This window comes from Bos taurus, chromosome 5 (genome assembly GCF_002263795.3).
Source record: "Bos taurus isolate L1 Dominette 01449 registration number 42190680 breed Hereford chromosome 5, ARS-UCD2.0, whole genome shotgun sequence".
NCBI classification, from domain to species: domain Eukaryota; kingdom Metazoa; phylum Chordata; class Mammalia; order Artiodactyla; family Bovidae; genus Bos; species Bos taurus.
Genome location: NC_037332.1, coordinates 68,896,669 through 68,916,646, shown reverse-complemented (window position 1 = coordinate 68,916,646; position 19,978 = coordinate 68,896,669). Strand labels below are relative to the sequence as shown.

General features: G+C 43.4%; 1 protein-coding gene across 2 annotated transcripts in view; it reads right to left on the bottom strand.

The window, feature by feature from the left end:
• Positions 1 to 1,676: 1,676 nt before the first annotated feature.
• Positions 1,677 to 19,978, bottom strand: part of C5H12orf75 (chromosome 5 C12orf75 homolog) — a 91,702-nt gene continuing 73,400 nt past the window's right edge. The window contains exons 5-6 of one of the 2 annotated variants that reach the window (XM_015471059.3): positions 6,506 to 6,557; positions 1,677 to 4,883 (exon numbers count right to left, since the gene is read on the bottom strand). In XM_015471059.3, coding sequence (XP_015326545.1) covers positions 6,538 to 6,557 — 20 coding nt within the window. In that variant the 3' untranslated portion in view covers positions 1,677 to 4,883; positions 6,506 to 6,537. The remainder of the gene's footprint in view (positions 4,884 to 6,505; positions 6,558 to 19,978) is intronic. The other variant, XM_015471060.3, reaches the window with a different exon arrangement.

The window sequence follows — 19,978 nt, the reverse complement described above, 5'->3', positions numbered from 1 at the left end:
CAACCTCTGGCTTCCAGCTGGGGTCAGCCAAGAGAAGGCACCGGCAGTAAGAGAGAGAAGGGATGTGTGACCACCCCCACCCCGCTTCGAGAGGGTATAATTTTAACAGTGGCTGCATTTCTCTGTTGGAGTCACAACTCCTTTCCAACCACTTAATTTAAAAAAAAAAAAAAAACACTTAGATTTTCCCAGCTTTTATTAAGAAAGAGGGAAGGAAATGGTGAGAGTTTGCTAAGACCCCAGGACCCTTTCCAAGGGCCAGTCTGCCCTGATCCTGTATCACGGCTACAGCGCTCAAGCCCTTGACTTGCCCATCAGCAAAGGCTTCTGGCTCTTGCTGATCCCAGGACATTTCTCAGCCCTGCCCACACCTCCATCAATCTCAACAGGAGTCTCAAACCTCCTCTAATGCCTGATGATGTGAAGTGGAGTTGATGTAATAATAATAGGAATAAAGTGTACAATAAATGTGCTTGAATCTTCTCAAAACCATCCTTCCTCCCTAGGTCTGTGGAAAAATCTTCCATGCAACCAGTCTTGGGTGCTAAAAAGGTTGGAGACCACTGCTATACATCATCTTCATTACACCCTCTTCAATGAACCTATTTGAGGTACCATTCTTTTGCTTGATGGGACTTGAACCCGAAGAGTTTAGCAACTAATAAGGGGCAGGGCAGGGGGAGGGCAGGGAATAAAATCCCTATGGAGCAAATACCATTTTCTAGGCCCAAATGACCCTTTTCATTCATGACCCTCATGAGAAGGTGGTGAGGTGGGTAGAATTATGATTCCCATTCCACAGATGAACAAACTGAGGCTCAGTCATACTACATGGACCAAAGTCCAGGTCAGTTAGAATTGACAGCCCATTTTCTCTCCCCTTTCCCACAAAGACCACACTGTTCTCTAGCTTCACTTGCCTTTACTGTAGATAACTGTCGGGACCACAGCCCTCCAACCTGGCCCTGGGCATGTCAGGAAACCCGGGACACCCTGCCTGTGGCTAGGGTGTAGCATCTTTGTGGCCAGTGAGCATTCCATGAATGGAAACAGCCTTTCCCTTCTGTGAGGAAAGGCAGGATTTCATGTGAATGTGTGATGGCTGGCAGAGGGCCAAGAATAAGAGCAGGAAATGGAAGCCCAAGTGAGATAACTGCCACGAACACTGAGGGGAGGGGGCAGGATAAACAGAGGACTTTCAATTTTGCAAAGCATTGGAGAGCTCATTGGATTAAGGAACGACCCTTGGGGAGAACCCGGGGAATATTAGGAAAAGGGGGAGATGGCCTTGGCAGGCAGCAGAGACTAAGTGCTGGTGGAGCAATTAAAGGGTGGGGTGAATGACTGGGAAACCACAGAATAATGCAAAACCCAAAAGCAGGCATCTGAAATGTGCAGAAGGAAAAAAAAAATCAATTATAAGGCAAAACATAACCAACTGGAGTTTATGCTTAGTAGCTGAAAATATTCAAAACAACATTTTGGAATGAGAAACACATGGAATAAAAAGCAACTGTCATTTGATTTAGCAGCTTAAGAAATGTGACTTCTCCCCACAAGGGTTTGGAAGAAGGACTAGTCAGAAAGACGGAATTCAGAACTCTAAATAAAGATGTGGGGCTGAATGGGTCCGGAGGGGTTGCCCAACACTTGACAATTATGAATAAAATCAGAAATACCAGATTTCATAGAGTTTATTAGAATATACAAATTTTCTTTCTCCCTACCTCTACAGCAGTCTGCAACATACCCATTATATAATAATGTCCAGCTATTTAGCACCTATGTTGCAGACACTTTACATACATTATCCCTAATTCTCCCTACAACCCTACAAGTAGTAGTATTGTCCCATTACACAGATTTGGGAACTGAGGCACAGAGTGTTTGAATAACTTGGCCCAGGTCACATGAAAGGTTGCTGAGAGTCTGAAGAAAGAAGAAAATCCAGATCATTTTCCCCAGGTACATTCCATTATCACATGGAGAATCCCCAAACCTAGGTTTTCTAAATGGTCCAAATCTCTGTTTTCAGAAGGAAAATTCAAGGAACAGAGAGAAGACAAACATATTTATAGAAATGGCAGCTCTAGAATTTGAGTGGAGATCTATGGGGTCTGGGAAGTGAAATCTTAAGATCACTGAGCCCAACGCCTCTATTTTATGCCAAGGTAATCCCTCCAAGAGCTTGAAGCAGGGGCAAGAGGAAAGTTCATTTCTCACACATGGTAGTACATCCTACTATCCATGTATTCATTTAACAAACCTTTTCAAGTGGCAGCAAGTGTGTGCTATGAAAAGTATGAAAATATTTTTCTGATAAGCAACTGGAAGGTGCTTGATGTACATTTTATTTTGATTTGATCTTTCTTTTTCATTTGAGCACATTTCCACTTCATTCACTGCATCAGCTCCTCAAATGCTCCTCCAAAAACTGTATTCAGTGAACAATCAACAGACTGCTATCTTTAGAACATTTATCATCAAATAGCAGTCCTTGGTTTTTTTCCAGTCGTGACTGTGTTTTCTGTTCTGCAACACTGGCAGCTCTGAAAGCATGCTTTTTTCTTAGCATATATGAATGGTAAAGGCCTCTTCTATTCCCTTGTCCGAGCTGAGAAGGGTAATTGAAAGGGTGCTTTGTAAAGGCTCTGAAAAGCGTATGGATTTGGCTAGAGTTTTATTAGAAATCTAGAAACCTGGGAAAGGGAAATAAAACCATATATGTTTGCCAAATCCCAAAACATTTTCCCCATTTGGTCAGATCAAGTGCCAGGTTCCTGCTACCCTAGTCATCAGTAAATTCTTTGCTGTGTAACAAATGACCCCTACAACTGAATGCCTGCAAGTAATAAACACTTATCATTTTCCCTGATCCTGTGGGTCTGCGAGGTGGTTCATGTGGGCCTCTGGCCTGGCCTGGATGGGCTAGGATGTCACATGTCTGGGACTCACCTGGGTTGAATAGGGCCTCTCTCCTCTCAGGGGCACTGGCCTGGGCTTCTCCACATGCCAATGGAAGGGCCCCCAGCAGCCAAAGAAGAACAAGCCCCAGTGGGCAAGCACTTTCAAGACTCTTGTATCACATGTGATTCTGGCCCCATTGACCAAAGCTTGTCACGAGGCCAAGCCAAATTCAAGGGGTGGAAAACAGACTCCACTTCTTAATGGGCGTATCTCTAAAAATATTGTGGCCATTTTTTTTCATATTCCCTCCACTGCTGGGCATTTTGCTGGCTGAGGTCTCTCAGCTATCAGCCCTCTCAGAAACTGCTCCTTTTTTCCTAAAGAAAACCATCTCACTGAAGGACGATGCTCATTCCCAGGGGCAGCAGCCTGCTGTGGTAACTGGTTGCTGTGGGAATACAAAGGTTTAGTCTCTTGCCCACATTTGAGACCTGAAGTCTGACCAGTCATCCCAGCTTCTCAGGTTCTTCAATGGTCAGCTGAGGCCTTTGTTGAAGCTGTTGTTGTTGTTCAGTCACTAAGTCGTGTCCAACTCTTTGTGACCCCATGGACTGCAGCACACCAGGCTTCCCTGTCCTTCACAATCTCCCAGGGTTTGCTCAGACTCATGTCCATTTAGTCAGTGATGCCATCCAACCACTTCATTCTCTGTCGAACTCCTCTCTCTGCTCAGTTCTGCGCCTTTCTTTCCACCACAGGTGTCCCTCCTGAGCACATCCCCCAGTAGGCCTAACACAATCTAATCTCTGTGCCACAAGCTGCCCCCTGTGGACAGATAATGCCAGGAGTAATCTGAGAAAACAGATGCTAAAATGGACTCTAGGGCTGTATCACCTGCCAGCTGACAGGCAATGAGAACCCCATTACTGTTGATGTTGTGGTTGTTGTTCTTTAGTCTCCAAGTCGTGTCTGACTCTTTGCAACCCCATGGACTCTAGCCTATCAGGCTCCTCTGTCCATGGGATTTTCCAGGCAAGAACACTGGAGTGGGTTACCCCAGGATTTCCTTCTCCAGGGGATCTTTCCAACCCAGGGATCGAACCTGTGTCTCCTGCATTGGTAGGCAGATTCTTTACCACTGAGCCACCTGGGCAGTCCATTGCGGTTGATACACAGAGCTAATTCAGCCCCATATGGAAGATGGCAGTGAAACTGGTCAAACTTCCACCAGTAGTGAAATAGAATGGGATACTGGTGGAAGAAATGGTCCTAGAGTATGTGACATATTGGGCTTTTGCCAAAGATGGAGGAAAGAGTCATTAGGGACAATGGAATTGAATGGCTGTTATTGGAGAACAATGTATTCTTTGGGGGAAAAAAAAAAGATAATGAAAGATTGCAATGACTATTAGTCAATAAAGAAAACCAAGTAGAAAAGTACAAGGGCCTCCTTAGCCCCTCCTTAGCCCCATAGAAAGGAATTCTCATCTCCTGTAACCAGAGACCAAATTCTCAATCAAAACATGGAAGGAGCTGGACTCCTAATGGCCTTGTGAAGCAGAGCCACTGTCATGAGCTCAGATGCTTACATGAGAGAGAAATCAATTTCTACCTAATTTAATATTATCATTATTTAGGGTCTATTTCATATCTAGTCCAAGTTATACCCTGCTATAGGCTGAATATCTGTGTCCCCTAAAATTCACATGTTGAAGCCAAATCACCAGTGTGATGGTATTAGAAGGTGGGACTTCAGAGAGGTGGTTAGACCATGAGGATAAAGCTGTCAGTAATGGAAGTAGTGCCCTTAAAAGAAGCCCCAGAGAGCTCCTTCCTTCCTTCCTTCCACCTTGTAAGGTCACAGTGAGTCTGCAACTCCGAAGCAGGGCCTTCAGTCTTAATGTTCCATCAGCACGTCCCCACTGGGAGGTTCTCCAGAACAGACATCCCAATTTCTTTAAGAAATAAAAGGGAAACTAGAAAAGGAGACAAAAATCTGGTGATTTTATCAACAAATCACAATATGTTAACCTTATTTGAATGTTGACTCAAAAACTGTTAATTAAAAAAAAACACTTAAAACATGTGTGAGACAACTGGAAATATAAACACTGACTGGATTATTTGATGATATAAAGAAATCATTGTTAATATATTTAAGCAAGTTAATAGGCTTGTGATTATGTTAAAAACAAACCTAATATTTCAGAGATGTGAACTGAACTATTTATAGAAGCAGTGATAACGATCTGAAATTTGGTACAAAATAATACTGAGGCAGATTAGGTGGAAGTTTAAATAAAACAAGCTTGGCCATGATTTAATCGTTGAAACCAGGTGATGGGTAACATGAAGATTTATCATATGAGGCTGTATGTTTTTGTGAATGTCTGAAATTTTCTACAGTGAAAGTTAAAAGAAAAACATGCAAAGGGACCTGATTTGTTGGGTGGGTAGGTGGGTAGGTAGATAGATGGATGTGTGGCAGCAGAGGGAGTCTGTGATTCAGAGCCTTATGTTTAAATTAGGACAGGATTTCAGCTAGTGGTTGGGGGTCCAGGGAGTGGGGAGGAAGTGGTGGGATGATCTGGGTTATTAAAGTACCATCCCAAGAACCAAGCAGGAATATCAACAGAAGACCAAGCAAAAAGTGGGGGGAAAACCAGCATGGTAGACACATGGACATTAGCTGCTTATCGCTGCCAAATTAATTTCCAGATCCCACCCACTGGCAGACACAGGGCACTCAATGTACTGCCAACACCATGTAGATTGATTCCAGGGCTGGGTGGGACTGGGCTTGCCAGTGAATGGCCCCAGCGCCTACAGCCCAGATCAGCAGGAAAAAGGCATACAGTAATACCTACAGTGACTTAACCCTCCAGAGGGAACATTGAGACAATTTTAGGACTAAAACATGAGTGTATAACAGAAGGGTTTGATATCCTACCTTCCCTTTCTGAGAAACATTCTGTCTCTGTGGTCTAGACTGCCATGTTGGAACCACATGACCCCACCCCCCTGGCCACAGCCTACTGATCCAACAATGCACACCTAACCTAAGGGGAAAATATCCATAGACTGAGAGTAGTCCATCACATTTCTCCTCAAGAATGTGAACTAGTAAATCAAGAAACCAAGTTTAAGAACTGTAAACCACATCATCAAAGAGTGGAGGCACTGGATTTAGAAAGTCATTGCCATGAACTGAAGTTTTGCATCTCCCCTCTCCCCGCAAAAAGTATGTATGTTGAAACTTAATCCCTAATGTGATGGTGTTTGGAGGTGGAGTCTCTGGGAGGTAATTAGGTCATGAGGGTGGAGCCTCATGAATGTGATTAGTGCCTGATAAGAGAGACCCCAGAGAGTTCCCTAACATCTTTCTGCCATATGAGGATATGATGGTAAGTTGGCAGTCTGCAATCTGGATCCTGACCATCCTGGCACCCTGATCTGACTTTCATCCCCTAAAACTGTGAGAAATAAACTCCTGTTGTTTATAAGCCACCCAGTCAGTGGTAATCTGACATAGCAGCCCCAAGAGACTAAGACAGTCATGTATTCCCACAATATGAGTGCGGGTTTGACTCCAACTTACCTGTGTGACTTGGGGTGAGTTACTTGTTCTCCTCAAACCTCACTTCCCTTATCTATAATGGGAAGATAATAAAGATATAAGTATATATAAAGTATAAATTAATAAATATAATATATAATAAAAATAAGTATAAATAAATAAGCATAAATAACATATAAATAAAGGCAACTATTTCAATTTGATTTGAGGATACAATGAAAATACATATGAAATACTTACATAGTAAAAGTTCAATAACTATGAGCTAGTCTGATTATTATTAGCAGGGTTACTGCTGTCCTTGGCTGTTGTTAATGTACCCTTGGCCACATGAGAGCAAAGGAAGCCAGTCACAAGAGACAACCACACTAACCTAGGCTGAGCACTGCCCAGCACCAGGTGCTGTGCTAAGTACTTGACAAGTGATAACCTACTGAAACCTCCAATGCTCACTTAACCAGCAAGGAAACAGGGACACACTGATTTGCTAAAAGTTTAGGAGGTAGGAAAGTTATGACCAACCATGGCACCCCACTCCAGCCAGTACTCTTGCCTGGAAAATCTCATGGGCAGAGGAGCCTGGTGGGCTGCAGTCCATGGGGTCGCTAAGAGTCAGACACGACTGAGCGACTTCACTTTGACTTTTCACTTTCATGCATTGGAGAAGGAAATGGCAACCCACTCCAGTACTCTTGCCTGGAGAATCCCAGGGATGGGGGAGCCTGGTGGGCCGCCATCTGTGGGGTTGCACAGAGTCGGACACGACTGAAGCGACTTAGCAGCAGCAGCAGCAGACAGCATATTAAAAAGCAGAGACATTACTTTGTCAACAAAGGTCCGTCTAGTCAAGGCTATGGTTTTTCCAGTGGTCGTGTATGGATGTCAGAGTTGGACTATGAAGAAAGCTGAGCGCCGAAGAATTGATGCTTTTGAACTGTGGTGTTGGAGAAGACTCTTGAGAGTCCCTTGGACTGCAAGGAGATCCAACCAGTCCATCCTAAAGGAGATTAATCCTGGGTGTTCATTGAAGGGACTGATGTTGAAACTGAAACTCCAATACTTTGGCCACCTGATGCAGAGAGCTGACTCATTTGAAAAGACCCTGATGCTGGGAAAGATTGAGGGCAGGAGGGGAAGGGGACAACAGAGGATGAGATGGTTGGATGTCATCACCGACTCAATGGATGTGGGTTTGGGTGGACTCCGGGAGTTGGTGATGGACAGGGAGGCCTGGCATGCTGTGGTTCAAGGGGTTGCAAAGAGTCAGACACAACTGAGCGACTGAACTGAACTAAACTGAACTAAATGGTAGGGATGAACATCCAGCTTCTGCTTCCTGACCTATTCCCTCAACCATTCTGGGATTCTTGGGCAGATGAGGAAAAAGAGGCTCAAAGGAGATCGGGAAGCCCCAAGAAATTGGAGGAAAAGGGAACCCCTCAGCTGAAAGCCTGAAAGAATGACTTGTGTCCCACAAGTCTAGTACCTGGGTCCTCTGAGGACCCAGCACCTTTGTTTTCCAGTGAAATAACAGTTGGAGCCCTTGAATGAGCCCCTCATTTTTTTTCCATTAACTAAAATCTACACTTTATTCCAATTTCCTTTGTTTTTATGTAATGTCCTTTTTCTATTCCTGGATCCCATCCAGAATACCACATACTTTTAGTTGTCACGTCTCCTTAGTCTCCTCTTGGCTGTGATGGTCTCTCTGACTTGTACGGATTTGGATCATCTTTACAATTATGAGTACTAACCAGATATTTGCAGAATGCCTGTCCATTGGGATCTGCCTGGTGTTTCTCTAGGTTAAACTGGGGTTATGGTGGGGAGAGAGATCACAAGATAAAGTGGCATTTCATCACATCATATCAAGGTTACATGCTATTGATGGGATCTATGATCATTGATGTTGACCTTGATATGCTGCTTTTATTTATTATTTAATGTTGTTCTAGGGGTTTCCCAGGTGTCCCAGTGGTAAAGAATCTTCCTGCTAGTGCAGGACATGCAGGAGACTCTGGTTCGATCCCTGGGTCAGGAAGATCCCCTGGAGGATGAAATGGCAGCCCACTCCAGGATTCTTGCCTAGAGAATCCCAAGGACAGAGGAGCCTGGTGGCCTACAGTTCATGTGGTTGCAAAGAGCCGGACAGGACTGAGCAACTGAACACACACACAATGCTGTTCTAACTAAAACTGAACATTTTAACTACTAGCATAAATTATACAGTTCCATCTTTATACTGTACAATATGTTTTAACTGCAAATATAAGAGCACTTGACTCACATGCAGAATCAGAAAAACTGCATAACTCACACTTTGTAACTCATGCATGCATATGTATTTATTTCTTACCAGAACAGTAGAAATGCTGCTCAAAACTGACTCAACTGTTTATATTTTATTTCTTGGTACATGCACACATGGACATTCTTCACGTGCAGAATGGAACTGCAACTGTGGCTTGTTCTATATTTCCATCTTTGTCATCATTTTCAACATTAAGTGGTTGGCAAATACAAGGAAGGAGCACATGTCAGAAAGGATATGATTGGCTTTCTTGGTCGTTTGTGTTTCTTGGAATGTGACGATGTGTTGGAAGTAAGTTCTGAGTGGAACCAAAGGCTGGCCTCTCCTGAGCCCCCCTCATCTGAGCAAACTTTCGTGTTCTTTGTTCTGACTAAAACAACGGGAATTTTGATGTCTTTCAGTCACCCACAGTAGAATCCTCTGTATAAATCTACCGCTTAAGTGGTGTTGGTGCCAGGAAAAATATTGTGTTGTGGGTATGACCGCTCAAATGTCTAGTTATTCTAAGGAAAGTTCATTCCGTCCCTATCCTATCTAACTGCTGCTTCTACATGGCATCCCTGTTCACCAGAATAAACCTCCGCTGCCCCGCACAGAGAGGGCTTTGACCGAGAGAGGGGGTGGTGCAACATGGAGTCAGAACAAGATGTAGTGTGGAGAATTCTCTTTTGAGAACACATCCCCTCAGGCACGAGTCACAAAATAAACAGAGACAGGGCAAAACCACTAACAAGAGAGAATTTGGAAAGCCAGAACGTTGAGGACAGGGCAAAGAGAGCTCTTTTAATGAGACCAGACTCAAAAATAGAAAGACTTTCTCCTTTGCCCTGGCTGTTTTTCCACCCATCACCTCCAGCTCTCCAATTTTATAAAACTCATTTTTTAAAAACTATAAAATTTTCCATCTGAGGCAAAAGTTACTAAAGGAAGACAGAAAATAACGGTAGAGAATACCAGCTGTCAAATATCTGAAGCCGATGGGTAAAACTTAGCCATCTCCAGTTTCATCTGAAGAGAAGCTGCCAGCCCCACAGCCATCCCTAAGAATCAGCAGTGGGGAAACTATATAATTGCCCATAAAACTTGAAAAGCCAACATGGATTTTTAAAGACAAAAGAAAAGTGGATGATCCTCTTTCAATAAGGCTAAGAGTGACAAAGGCAGGCTGGTTGTGTGTAGAGAGAGAAACCACAGCAACTCCAAAATGCGAGTGCTTTGGGGCCAGATCTGGACATGGCCACCAAGCAACTAGTGATCTTGAGTACATCCTTAGCCACTCAGCACCTCAGCCTCTCCATCTGTGTAAGGAGGATGATAAATATAGACCCTACCTCAAGAGACTCTCTGGAGAAGGAACCAGCAACCCACTCCAGGGTTCTTGCCTGAAGAATCCCATGGACAGAGGAGCCTGGTGGACTAGAGTCCATGGGGTCACACAGAGTCGGCCACGACTGAGTGACTAACACTTCCACTTTCAAGAGACTACGGTGAATATTCATGCACAGTGCCATAGTGGACACATGCCACAGATACCTGTTATAGTAAGTGTAATTATAAAAAGAATGAAATAATGCCATTTGCAGCAACATGGATGAACCTAGAGATTATCATACTAAGTGAAGTATAAGTCAAAGACAAATATCATATGATATCACTTATATGTGGAATCTTAAAAAATGATACAAGTGAACTTATTTACAAAAAATAAATAGACTCACAGACCTAGAAAACAAATTTATGGTTACCAAAGAGGATAGCAGGGGGAAGGATAAATTAGCAATTTGGGATTAACAGATACACACTACTGTATATAAAATAAACAACAAGGACCTACTGCATAGCACAGGGAACTATACTCAATATCTTGTAATAAACTATAATGGAAAAGAATCTGAAAAAAGAATATATATGTCAAACCAGCCCTAAAGGAAATTAATCCTGAATATTCATCAGAAGGACTGACACTGAAGCCAAAGCTCCAATACTTTGGCAACTTGATGAGAAGAGCCGACTCATTGGAAAAGACCCTGATGCTGGGAAAGATTGAAGGCAGGAGGAGAAGGAAGCAACAAAGGATAAAATGGTTGGATGGCATCACTGACTCAATGGACATGAGTTTAAGCAAACTCCGGGAGATAGTGAAGGACAGGGAAGCCTGGCGTGCTGCAATCTATGGTGTCGCAGAGTCAGACATGACTAAGTGCCTGAACAATGGAAAAAAAATAAAAATTAAAAAAATGTATATATATATATATATATATTGAAAGTAATACAAAATTGTAAGTCAACTATACTTGAATTTTTCAAAATGTATAATTATACAATTTTTGTGATTATTATGACATAATTATAAGTAAGGAAAACCAAAGTTATTTTCAAAGCTTATGCAGCATATGTGACCACAGGAAATCTGAAACTGAAATGAGGGTGACTCCCAGGTCCCCAAATTCCAGAATCATGGGCATCATGAAGATGAGGGTGTGGGGCTTCTGCTACAGCTTCTCTGGGTGCTGTGGGGTGCACTCCATGTCAAAGGCACTGAATAGAAGAAAAGTGAAGGAGAATTAGGACAGAGGGCAAGAGTTGAACTGGTGAAGCACTGCCTTGGGCCCAGGCACTGGACTGAGCTACACACACACACACACACACACACACACACACACACACACAAACCTTGTCTAAATCCTCTCAGTGACTCCACCAGGAGGCAGGCACTACTATCATCCCTACCGTTTTACAGGAAAGGAAGTCAAGATTTAGAGACAGCCCATGACTTGCTCAGGGTCACAGAGCGAGTACATGAAGGCATTGGGGTTTGAACCTGAGTCGGCTTCCTGACCACCCTGCACTGTCTTCCCATAACACACCACCATCTCCCTTCTCTGGGCCTCAGTTTTCCTTGTCTGTAAAATGAACTTTTCACCACAGGCCTGTGTAGCACTTATGTTCCATGGTTCCCAAGATTGTGAAAAGCTCTTTCAGCCAGGATCACCACTTTCCAGGAGATGGGCAGGAGATGTTCCCTGAAATCTTCCACAGGCATGATTTTGTCTCTTGGGCTCACTACAAGTGAAACTGAAGGGCAGATGACAATGTCGCCCCCACAATGCAGGGGCCCCACAAGGGGTCATGTCAATATCACATATTGGGCTTCGGAAGCCAGGAGCTGAGTGGGGAGGGTGGGGTTCTCACCAGGAGTATGAAGGGATATTGAGCACACTAAGTCCTTGTTGCTGAACCGACCCTGAAACCTGTGAACAAAGAAGAGGAAATCAGAGACACCTGTGAAACAGCACGTAAACCACTGACCAGCTTAATAGGTGGAGTCTGAGAAAACTGGTATAGACAAACTTATTTACAAAGCAGAAGTAGAGACACAGACATACAGCACTGGTATCCCCACAAGTGTGGATGGATACCAAAGGCAGAAAGGGGGTGTGGGGTGAATTGGGAGATTGGGATTGACATATGTACACTCTTGATACTATGCATAAAATGGATAACTAACGAGAACCTACTGTATAGCACAGAGAACTCTACTCAATGTTCTGTGGTGAACTAAAATGGGAAGGAAATTTTAAAAAGAGCAGATATATGTATATGTATAGCTGATTCATTTTGCCATGCAGTAGAAACTAACACAATTTTGTAAAGCAACTGTACTCCAATAAAAACTTTTTTAATTAAAGGAAAGTAAAACATTTTTTAATTAAAAATAAAATACACATAACATTAAAAAAAAAACAAAACCCAGACTAACCAGCTTAAATGAGTCTTGCCTCCTTAAATAGGTGGATTGACCCTAAGTTATTTACAGGGACAGGACTACACACGTGCCACATGGGAGTTCAGATCTCCAGAATGACTCAGAACCCAGAATCTTCAGTCTACGGAGTTCAAAGAATAGAAATGCAGCCACTGACTTTGCTAAGTGAGGAAGGCTGCAATAAGGAAAATCTTGCCTCCCCACACAGCCCAGGGTAGCTAATACGGACTGACTGTGAGATTAGCCAATCAGTTGATTGGAGACTAGCCAATCAGCTTCCACGTTTGAAATTTCCCAACCACGTTAAATTTTGCCCTTGACCCTGGATCAGAAAGATAGGTTTGTAGGCTTTGCCTCCTGTCTCTTGCCAGTCCATCTCACAATACAGCTCTTTCTTTTCTCAAAAGCGATACCATGATGTTGGTTTCTCTGACTGTCAGGCTCTGTGCCCTTGCTAGTAACACCCAGGCTCAACTGAGGCCCCAGCCTGTCCACAGCCAATGAAAACCAAGAGCCCCAAGGAACCAGAGTTGCTGGAACATAGTCTCTCTGACTTCAAGATATGATAAAGAAATTAAGATGTTAAATTCAGGAAATTTTAGCCTCTTTTTCCTAGATGATGGTATCTACTGGTGCTCATTTACAGCATCTTGGTTACTTCTCCCAGCTAGCAACAGGATGGTACCATGATCTTCCTTTCAAAGATGGGGAAGCAAAAGTTCAAAGAGGTTAACCAACATGCCTGAGGACACACAGGGAGCAGGGAGTCAAGCCAAGAGAGCAACCATGGGCAGTCTCATCCATAGCCCCTTGCTGAGCACTACACCTTCCTGGCTCGGGAAGAGGGGTGTTCACACTCTCAAAAGGTTGGGTAACTGCTAGAAGGGCTCAGAAGAGGCATAGATATGAGGGGGTCCCCCTCAACGCTCTAAGAGAGTGCTGTGGAGAGTGAAGGTATTGGCAGCATCCAATGGGTGTGGCTGGAGTATCCAGGATATAGAGCACTGTCACAGGTAGAATAGGGTACCTGAATGTGCCGGGGGGAGGGCTGGAAGGGAGGAGACATGGCTGGGATACTGAGTCAAGGCCTCATCTATGCACCCTCACAACCAGACACACACACACACACACATACACACACTAAGAGGATGCAGTGCATCAAGCCTTCTCAACATGGACTTCCCTGGAGGAAGATGGAATTTGCTGAACGACCTTTGTTGTTGACATTGTAGTCATGGGTATAGTGATCGGTGTTTAAGTTCTTCCAGGTGGGAAAGCCATCCTGGCATCAGGTGACCTGCTAAACCACAAGTCCCAACAATCTGGATGGGGAGTTGGGCCAGCAGGTGATCTCTACTCTGTCGCCCTGCTTTCCAGATGCCATCCTGGCAAAAGGCTTCCTGGAATGGCAGGGGCAGCCTCCTGGTGCTGTGTCAGGCAAACCAGCTGTGGAATCTCACTGGACTGGTGTCAATTCCCCCTCCTACCCCCACCACACACTGACTAACTAACCACATGACCTCGAACAAATCATGGCACCTGTCAGAGCGTCAGCTGCCCCCTGTACTGCTCAGTGTGGCCCTCGCCACACAACTTTGTGGTGGGTTCAATGAGATAATATAAACACACCGCTGATCATAGGGCCTGAATCGAGTGACCACTAAGAATGATTCTTATTTTTATTGGAAGACACAAGAGGGTTTTAGCACAGAAAACAGTCAAGCCCATCACAATCCCCTAAAACAAGAGACTTTGAGATCAGTTGGAGATTAGAACCTGCACTCTGTTCAAATTTTTTGAAAAAGCCCAGGGGGCAGTCCTAAGATGGTGGAGGAATAGGACGGGGAGACCACTTTCTCCTCCACAAATTCATCAAAAGAACATTTGAACGCTGAATAAATTCCACAAAATAATTTCTGAATGCTGGCAGAGGACATCAGGCACCCAGAAAAGCAGCTCATTGTCTTCAAAAGGAGACTAAGTGCCCAACAGTAACTCCCAGCAGAGAAGCAGCGCAGACGCCCGCATCCTCCACTAGCAAGCGGGGGCTGGGCAGGGAGGTCCGGGCTGCATTGCTTAGAGTAAGGACCGGGCCTGAATGCCCCGAGGGCAATCTGAGGGAACTAACTTGAGATAGCAACCCAGACTGTGGGACAGCTATCCAGCGAAAAGCCCTAACCTAAGACACCGCCAGGCCGGCTCACAGAACAAAGGACTGAGCAGAGCTAGCCAGCTGCAGACCGGCCCATTCCCTGCTGGAGACAGGCAGGCGAGGGCAGCCAGAACCAGAAGGGGGCAATCACAGCCCCAGAGAGGCATCATCTGCCAAACTGCAAGCAGGCTTCCTTGCTAACCAAGACTTCTTGGTATTCTGGATGGTCAACATCCGCCAGGAGGGTTGCAGCCAGAGATCAGCTCCCCAGAAGAGACACACGGCACACCTGAGAAGGTGCGCCAGTTGTACATCCAGAAAACCAAGCGGCAGGATGGGGGAGGCGATAAGTTGCAGCAACCGCACTTGCCAAGCACCTGGTCACCTGAGCTGCTCAGACCTGGGAAGGGCACAAAACACAGGCCAAACCGAGTCTGCGCCTCTGAGGAGTACCCAAGAACCTGAACCTGAGTGGCTTAGACCTGTAAAGTGCATACAACCCAGAGCTCGCCTTAGACAGTTCCCAGCAGAGCAATCTAGAGCCTAAGCAATGTAGACAGGGAAAGCACACACGCCGTGAGCAGGGGCAAACCCAGTGTGGCCAAGACACTGCGAGCACTCCCCACACATGCCAGTGTTATTTGTTTGCAGTGTTCCTCCCTCCCCACAGCACAACTGAACAAGTGAGCCTAAAAAAGTGTCCACCACCGCCCCCTTGTGTCAGGGTGAAAATTAGACACTGAAGAGACCAGCAAACAGAAGAAGCTAAAACAAACAGAGGGAACCGCCTTGGAAGTGACCGGCACAATAGATTAAAACCCTGTAGTTAGTATCGACTACATAGGAAGGGGCCTATATATCTTAAGAAGTATAAGCCGGATCAAGGAACTATCTGAAAATGAACTGACCCCATACTGTCCACAACACCAGAGAAAGTCCTAGATATATTTTTACTATTATCATTTTTTAAATTAAAAATTTTTTTTCTATTTTTAAGTCCTCTATAACCTAGATAGCATATTAAAAAGCAGAGACATTACTTTGCCAACAAAGGTCCATCTGGTCAAGGCTATGGTTTTTCCAGTGGTCATGTATGGATGTGAGAGTTGGACTGTGAAGAAGGCTGAGTGCCAAAGAATTGATGCTTTTGAACTGTGGTGTTGGAGAAGACTCTCAAGAGTCCCTTCGACTGCAAGGACATCAAACCAGCTCATTCTAAAGGAGATCAGTCCAGGGTGTTCATTGGAAGGACTGATGCTGAAGCTGAAACTCCAGTACTTTGGCCACCTCATGTGAAGAGTTGACTCATTGGAAAAGACCTTGATGCTGGGAGGGATTGAGGGCAGGAGGAGAAGGGGCCAACAGAGGATGAGATGGCTGGATGGCATCACCAACTCAATGGACGTGAGTTTGCGTAAACTCCGGGAGTTGGTGATGGACAGGGAGGCCTGGCGTGCTGCGATTCATCAGGTTACAAAGAGTCGGACACGACTGAGCGACTGAACTGAACTGAACTGATTACTCTTTTAATTTTCATTTTTATAACCTACTATTACTTTGCAAAAAAAAAAAAACAACCCTATTTTTTAAAGCAAACTTCGTGTGTGTATATATATATATATATATATATATATATATATCTTATAATTTTGTGACTTTGTTTTTTTCTTTAATATTGTATTTTTGAGAATCCAACCTCTACTCTAGATTTTTAATCTTTGCTCTTTGGTATTTGTTATCAATTTTGTACTTCTAAGAACCCAATCTTCAGTACCCATTTTAACCTGGGAGCGAGATTACTGGCTTGACTGCTCTCTTCCACTTTGGACTCTCCTTTTTCTCCACCAGGTCACCTCTATCTCCTCCCTCCCCCTTCTCTTCTCTACCCAAATCTGTGAATCTCTTTGTGTGTTCCAGATTGTGGAGAACACTTAGGGAACTGATTACTGGCTGGATCTGTCTCTCTCTTTTTGATTCCCCCCTTTATCCTCCTGGTCACCTCTGTCTCCCTCCTCCCTCCCCTCTTCTCTTTATAACTACATGTACATCTCTGAGCGGTCCAGACTGCAGAGAGCACATAGGGAAGTGATTACTGGCTAGCTTGCTCTCTCCTCTTTTGATTCCCCCTCTTCTCCTCCTGGTCACCTCTATCTCCCTCCTCCCTCTTCTCTTCTCCATGTAACTCTGTGAACCTCTCTAGGTGTCCTTCACTGTGGCGAAACTTTTCATCTTTAACCTAGATGTTTTGTCATTGGTGCTGTATAGATGGAGAAGTCTTGAGGCTACTGTAAGAATACGACTGAAAACCAGAGGCAGGAGGCTTCAGTCCAAATCCTGAGAACACCAGAGAACTCCTGACTCCAAGGAACATTAATCAATAGGAGCTCATCAAATGCCTCCATACCTACACTGAAACCAAGCACCACCCAAGGGCCAACAAGTTCCAGAGCAAGACATACCATGCAAATTTTCCAGCAACACAAGAACCTAGCCCTGATCTTCAATATACAGGCTGCCCAAAGCCACACCAAACCCACTGACATCTCATAAGTCATTACTTGATACTTCATTGCACTGCAGAGAGAAGAAATCCAGCTCCACCCACCAGAACACCAACACAAGCTTCCCTAACCAGGAAACCTTGACAATCCAACCCCACCCACAGCAAGCAAACTCCACAATAAAGAGAACTCCACAAACTGCCAGAATACTGAAAGGCCACCAAACACAGCAATACAAACAAGATGAAAAGGCAGAGAAACACCCAGCAGGTAAAGGAACAGGATAAATACCCACCAAACCAAACAAAAAAGGAAGAGAATCTACCTGATAAAGAATTCCAAATAATGATAGTGAAAATGATCCAAAATCTTGAAAACAAAATGGAGTTACAGATAAATAGCCTGGAGACAAGGATGGAGAAGATGCAAAAAAGGTTTAACAAGGACCTAGAAGAAATAAAAAAGAGTCAATATATAATGAATAATGCAATAAATGAGATCAAAAACACTCTGGAGGGAACCAACAGTAGAATAACGGAGGCAGAAAATAGGATAAGTGAGGTAGAAGACAGAATGGTAGAAATAAATGAAACAGAGAGGGGAAAAAAAACGAATTAAAAGAAATGAGGACAATCTAAGAGACCTCTGGGACAATGTTAAATGCCCCAACATTTGAGTCATAGGAGTCCCAGAAGAAGAAGACCAAAAAAAAAAAAAAAGACCATGAGAAAAACTTGAGGAGACAATCATTGAAAACTTCCCTAAAATGGGGAAGGAAATAATCACCCAAGTCCAAGAAACCCAGAGAGTCCCAAACAGGATAAATGCAAGGCAAAACACCCCAAGACACATATTAATCAAATTAACAAAGATCAAACACAAAGAACAAATATTAAAAGCAGCAAGGGAAAAACAACAAATAACACACAAGGGAATTCCCATAAGGATAACAGCTGATCTTTCAATAGAAACTCTTCAAGCCAGGAGGGAATGGCAACACATACTTAAAGTGATGAAAGAAAATAACCTACAGCCCAGATTATTGTACCCAGCAAGGATCTCATTCAAATATGAAGGAGAAATCAAAAGCTGTACAGACAAGCAAAAGCTGAGAGAATTCAGCTCCACCAAACCAGCTCTCCAACAAATACTAAAGGATATTCTCTAGATAGGAAACATAAAAAGGGTGTATAAATCCGAACCCAAAACAATAAATTAAATGGCAATGGGATCATACTTATCAATAATTACCTTAAACGTAAATGGGTTGAATGCCCCAACCAAAAGACAAAGACTGGCTGAATGGATACAAAAACAAGACCCCTATATATGTTGTCTACAAGAGACCCACCTCAAAACAGGGGGCACATACAGACTGAAAGTGATGGGCTGGAAAAAGATTTTCCATGCAAATAGAGACCAAAAGAAAGCAGGAGTAGCAATACTCATATCAGATAAAATAGACTTTAAAACAAAGGCTGCGAAAAGAGAGAAAGAAGGTCACTACATAATGATCAAAGGATCAATCCAAGAAGATATAACAATTATAAATATATATGCACCCAACATAGGGGCACCACAATATGTAAGACAAATGCTAACAAGTATGAAAGGGGAAATTAACAATAACACAATAATAGTGGGAGACTTTAATACCCCACTCACACCTATGGATAGATCAACTAAACAGAAAATTAACAAGGAAACACAAACTTTAAATGATACAATAGACCAGTTAGACCTAATTGATATCTAAAGGACATTTCACCCCAAAACAATGAATTTCACCTTTTTCTCAAGCGCACACGGAACCTTCTCCAGGATAGAGCACATCCTGGGCCATAAATCTAGCCTTGGTAAATTCAAAAAAACTGAAATCATTCCAAGCATCTTTTCTGACCACAATGCAGTAAGATTAGATCTCAATTACAGGAGAAAAACTATTTAAAATTCAAACATATGGAGGCTGAACAACACGCTGCTGAATAACCAACAAATCACAGAAGAATCAAAAAAGAAATCAAAATATGCATAGAAATGCATGAAAATGAAAACACAACAACCCAAAACCGGTGGGACACTGTAAAAGCAGTGCTAAGGGGAAGGTTCATAGCAATACAGGCATACCTCAAGAAACAAGAAAAAAGTCAAATAAATAACCTAACTCTATACCTAAAGCAACTAGAAAAGGAAGAAATGAAGAACCCCAGGGTTAGTAGAAGGAAAGAAATCTTAAAAATTAGGGCAGAAATAAATGCAAAAGAAACAAAAGAGACCATAGCAAAAATCAACAAAGCCAAAAGCCGGTTCTTTGAAAGGATAAATAAAATTGACAAACCATTAGCCAGACTCATCAAGAAACAAAGGGAGAAAAATCAAATCAATAAAAGTAGAAATGAAAATGGAGAGATCACAACAGACAACACAGAAATACAAAGGATCATAAGAGACTACCATCAGCAACTATATGCCAATAAAATGGACAACGTGGAAGAAATGGACAAATTCTTAGCAAAGTACAACTTTCCAAAACTGGACCAGGAAGAAATAGAAAATCTTAACAGACCCATCACAAGCATGGAAATTGAAACTGTAATTGGAAATCTTCCAGCAAACAAAAGCCCAGGTCCAGACGGCTTCACAGCTGAATTCTACCAAAAATTGAGAGAAGAGCTAACACCTATCCTACTCAAACTCTTCCAGAAAATTGCAGAGGAAGGTAAACTTCCAAACTCATTCTATGAGGCCACCATCACCCTAATAC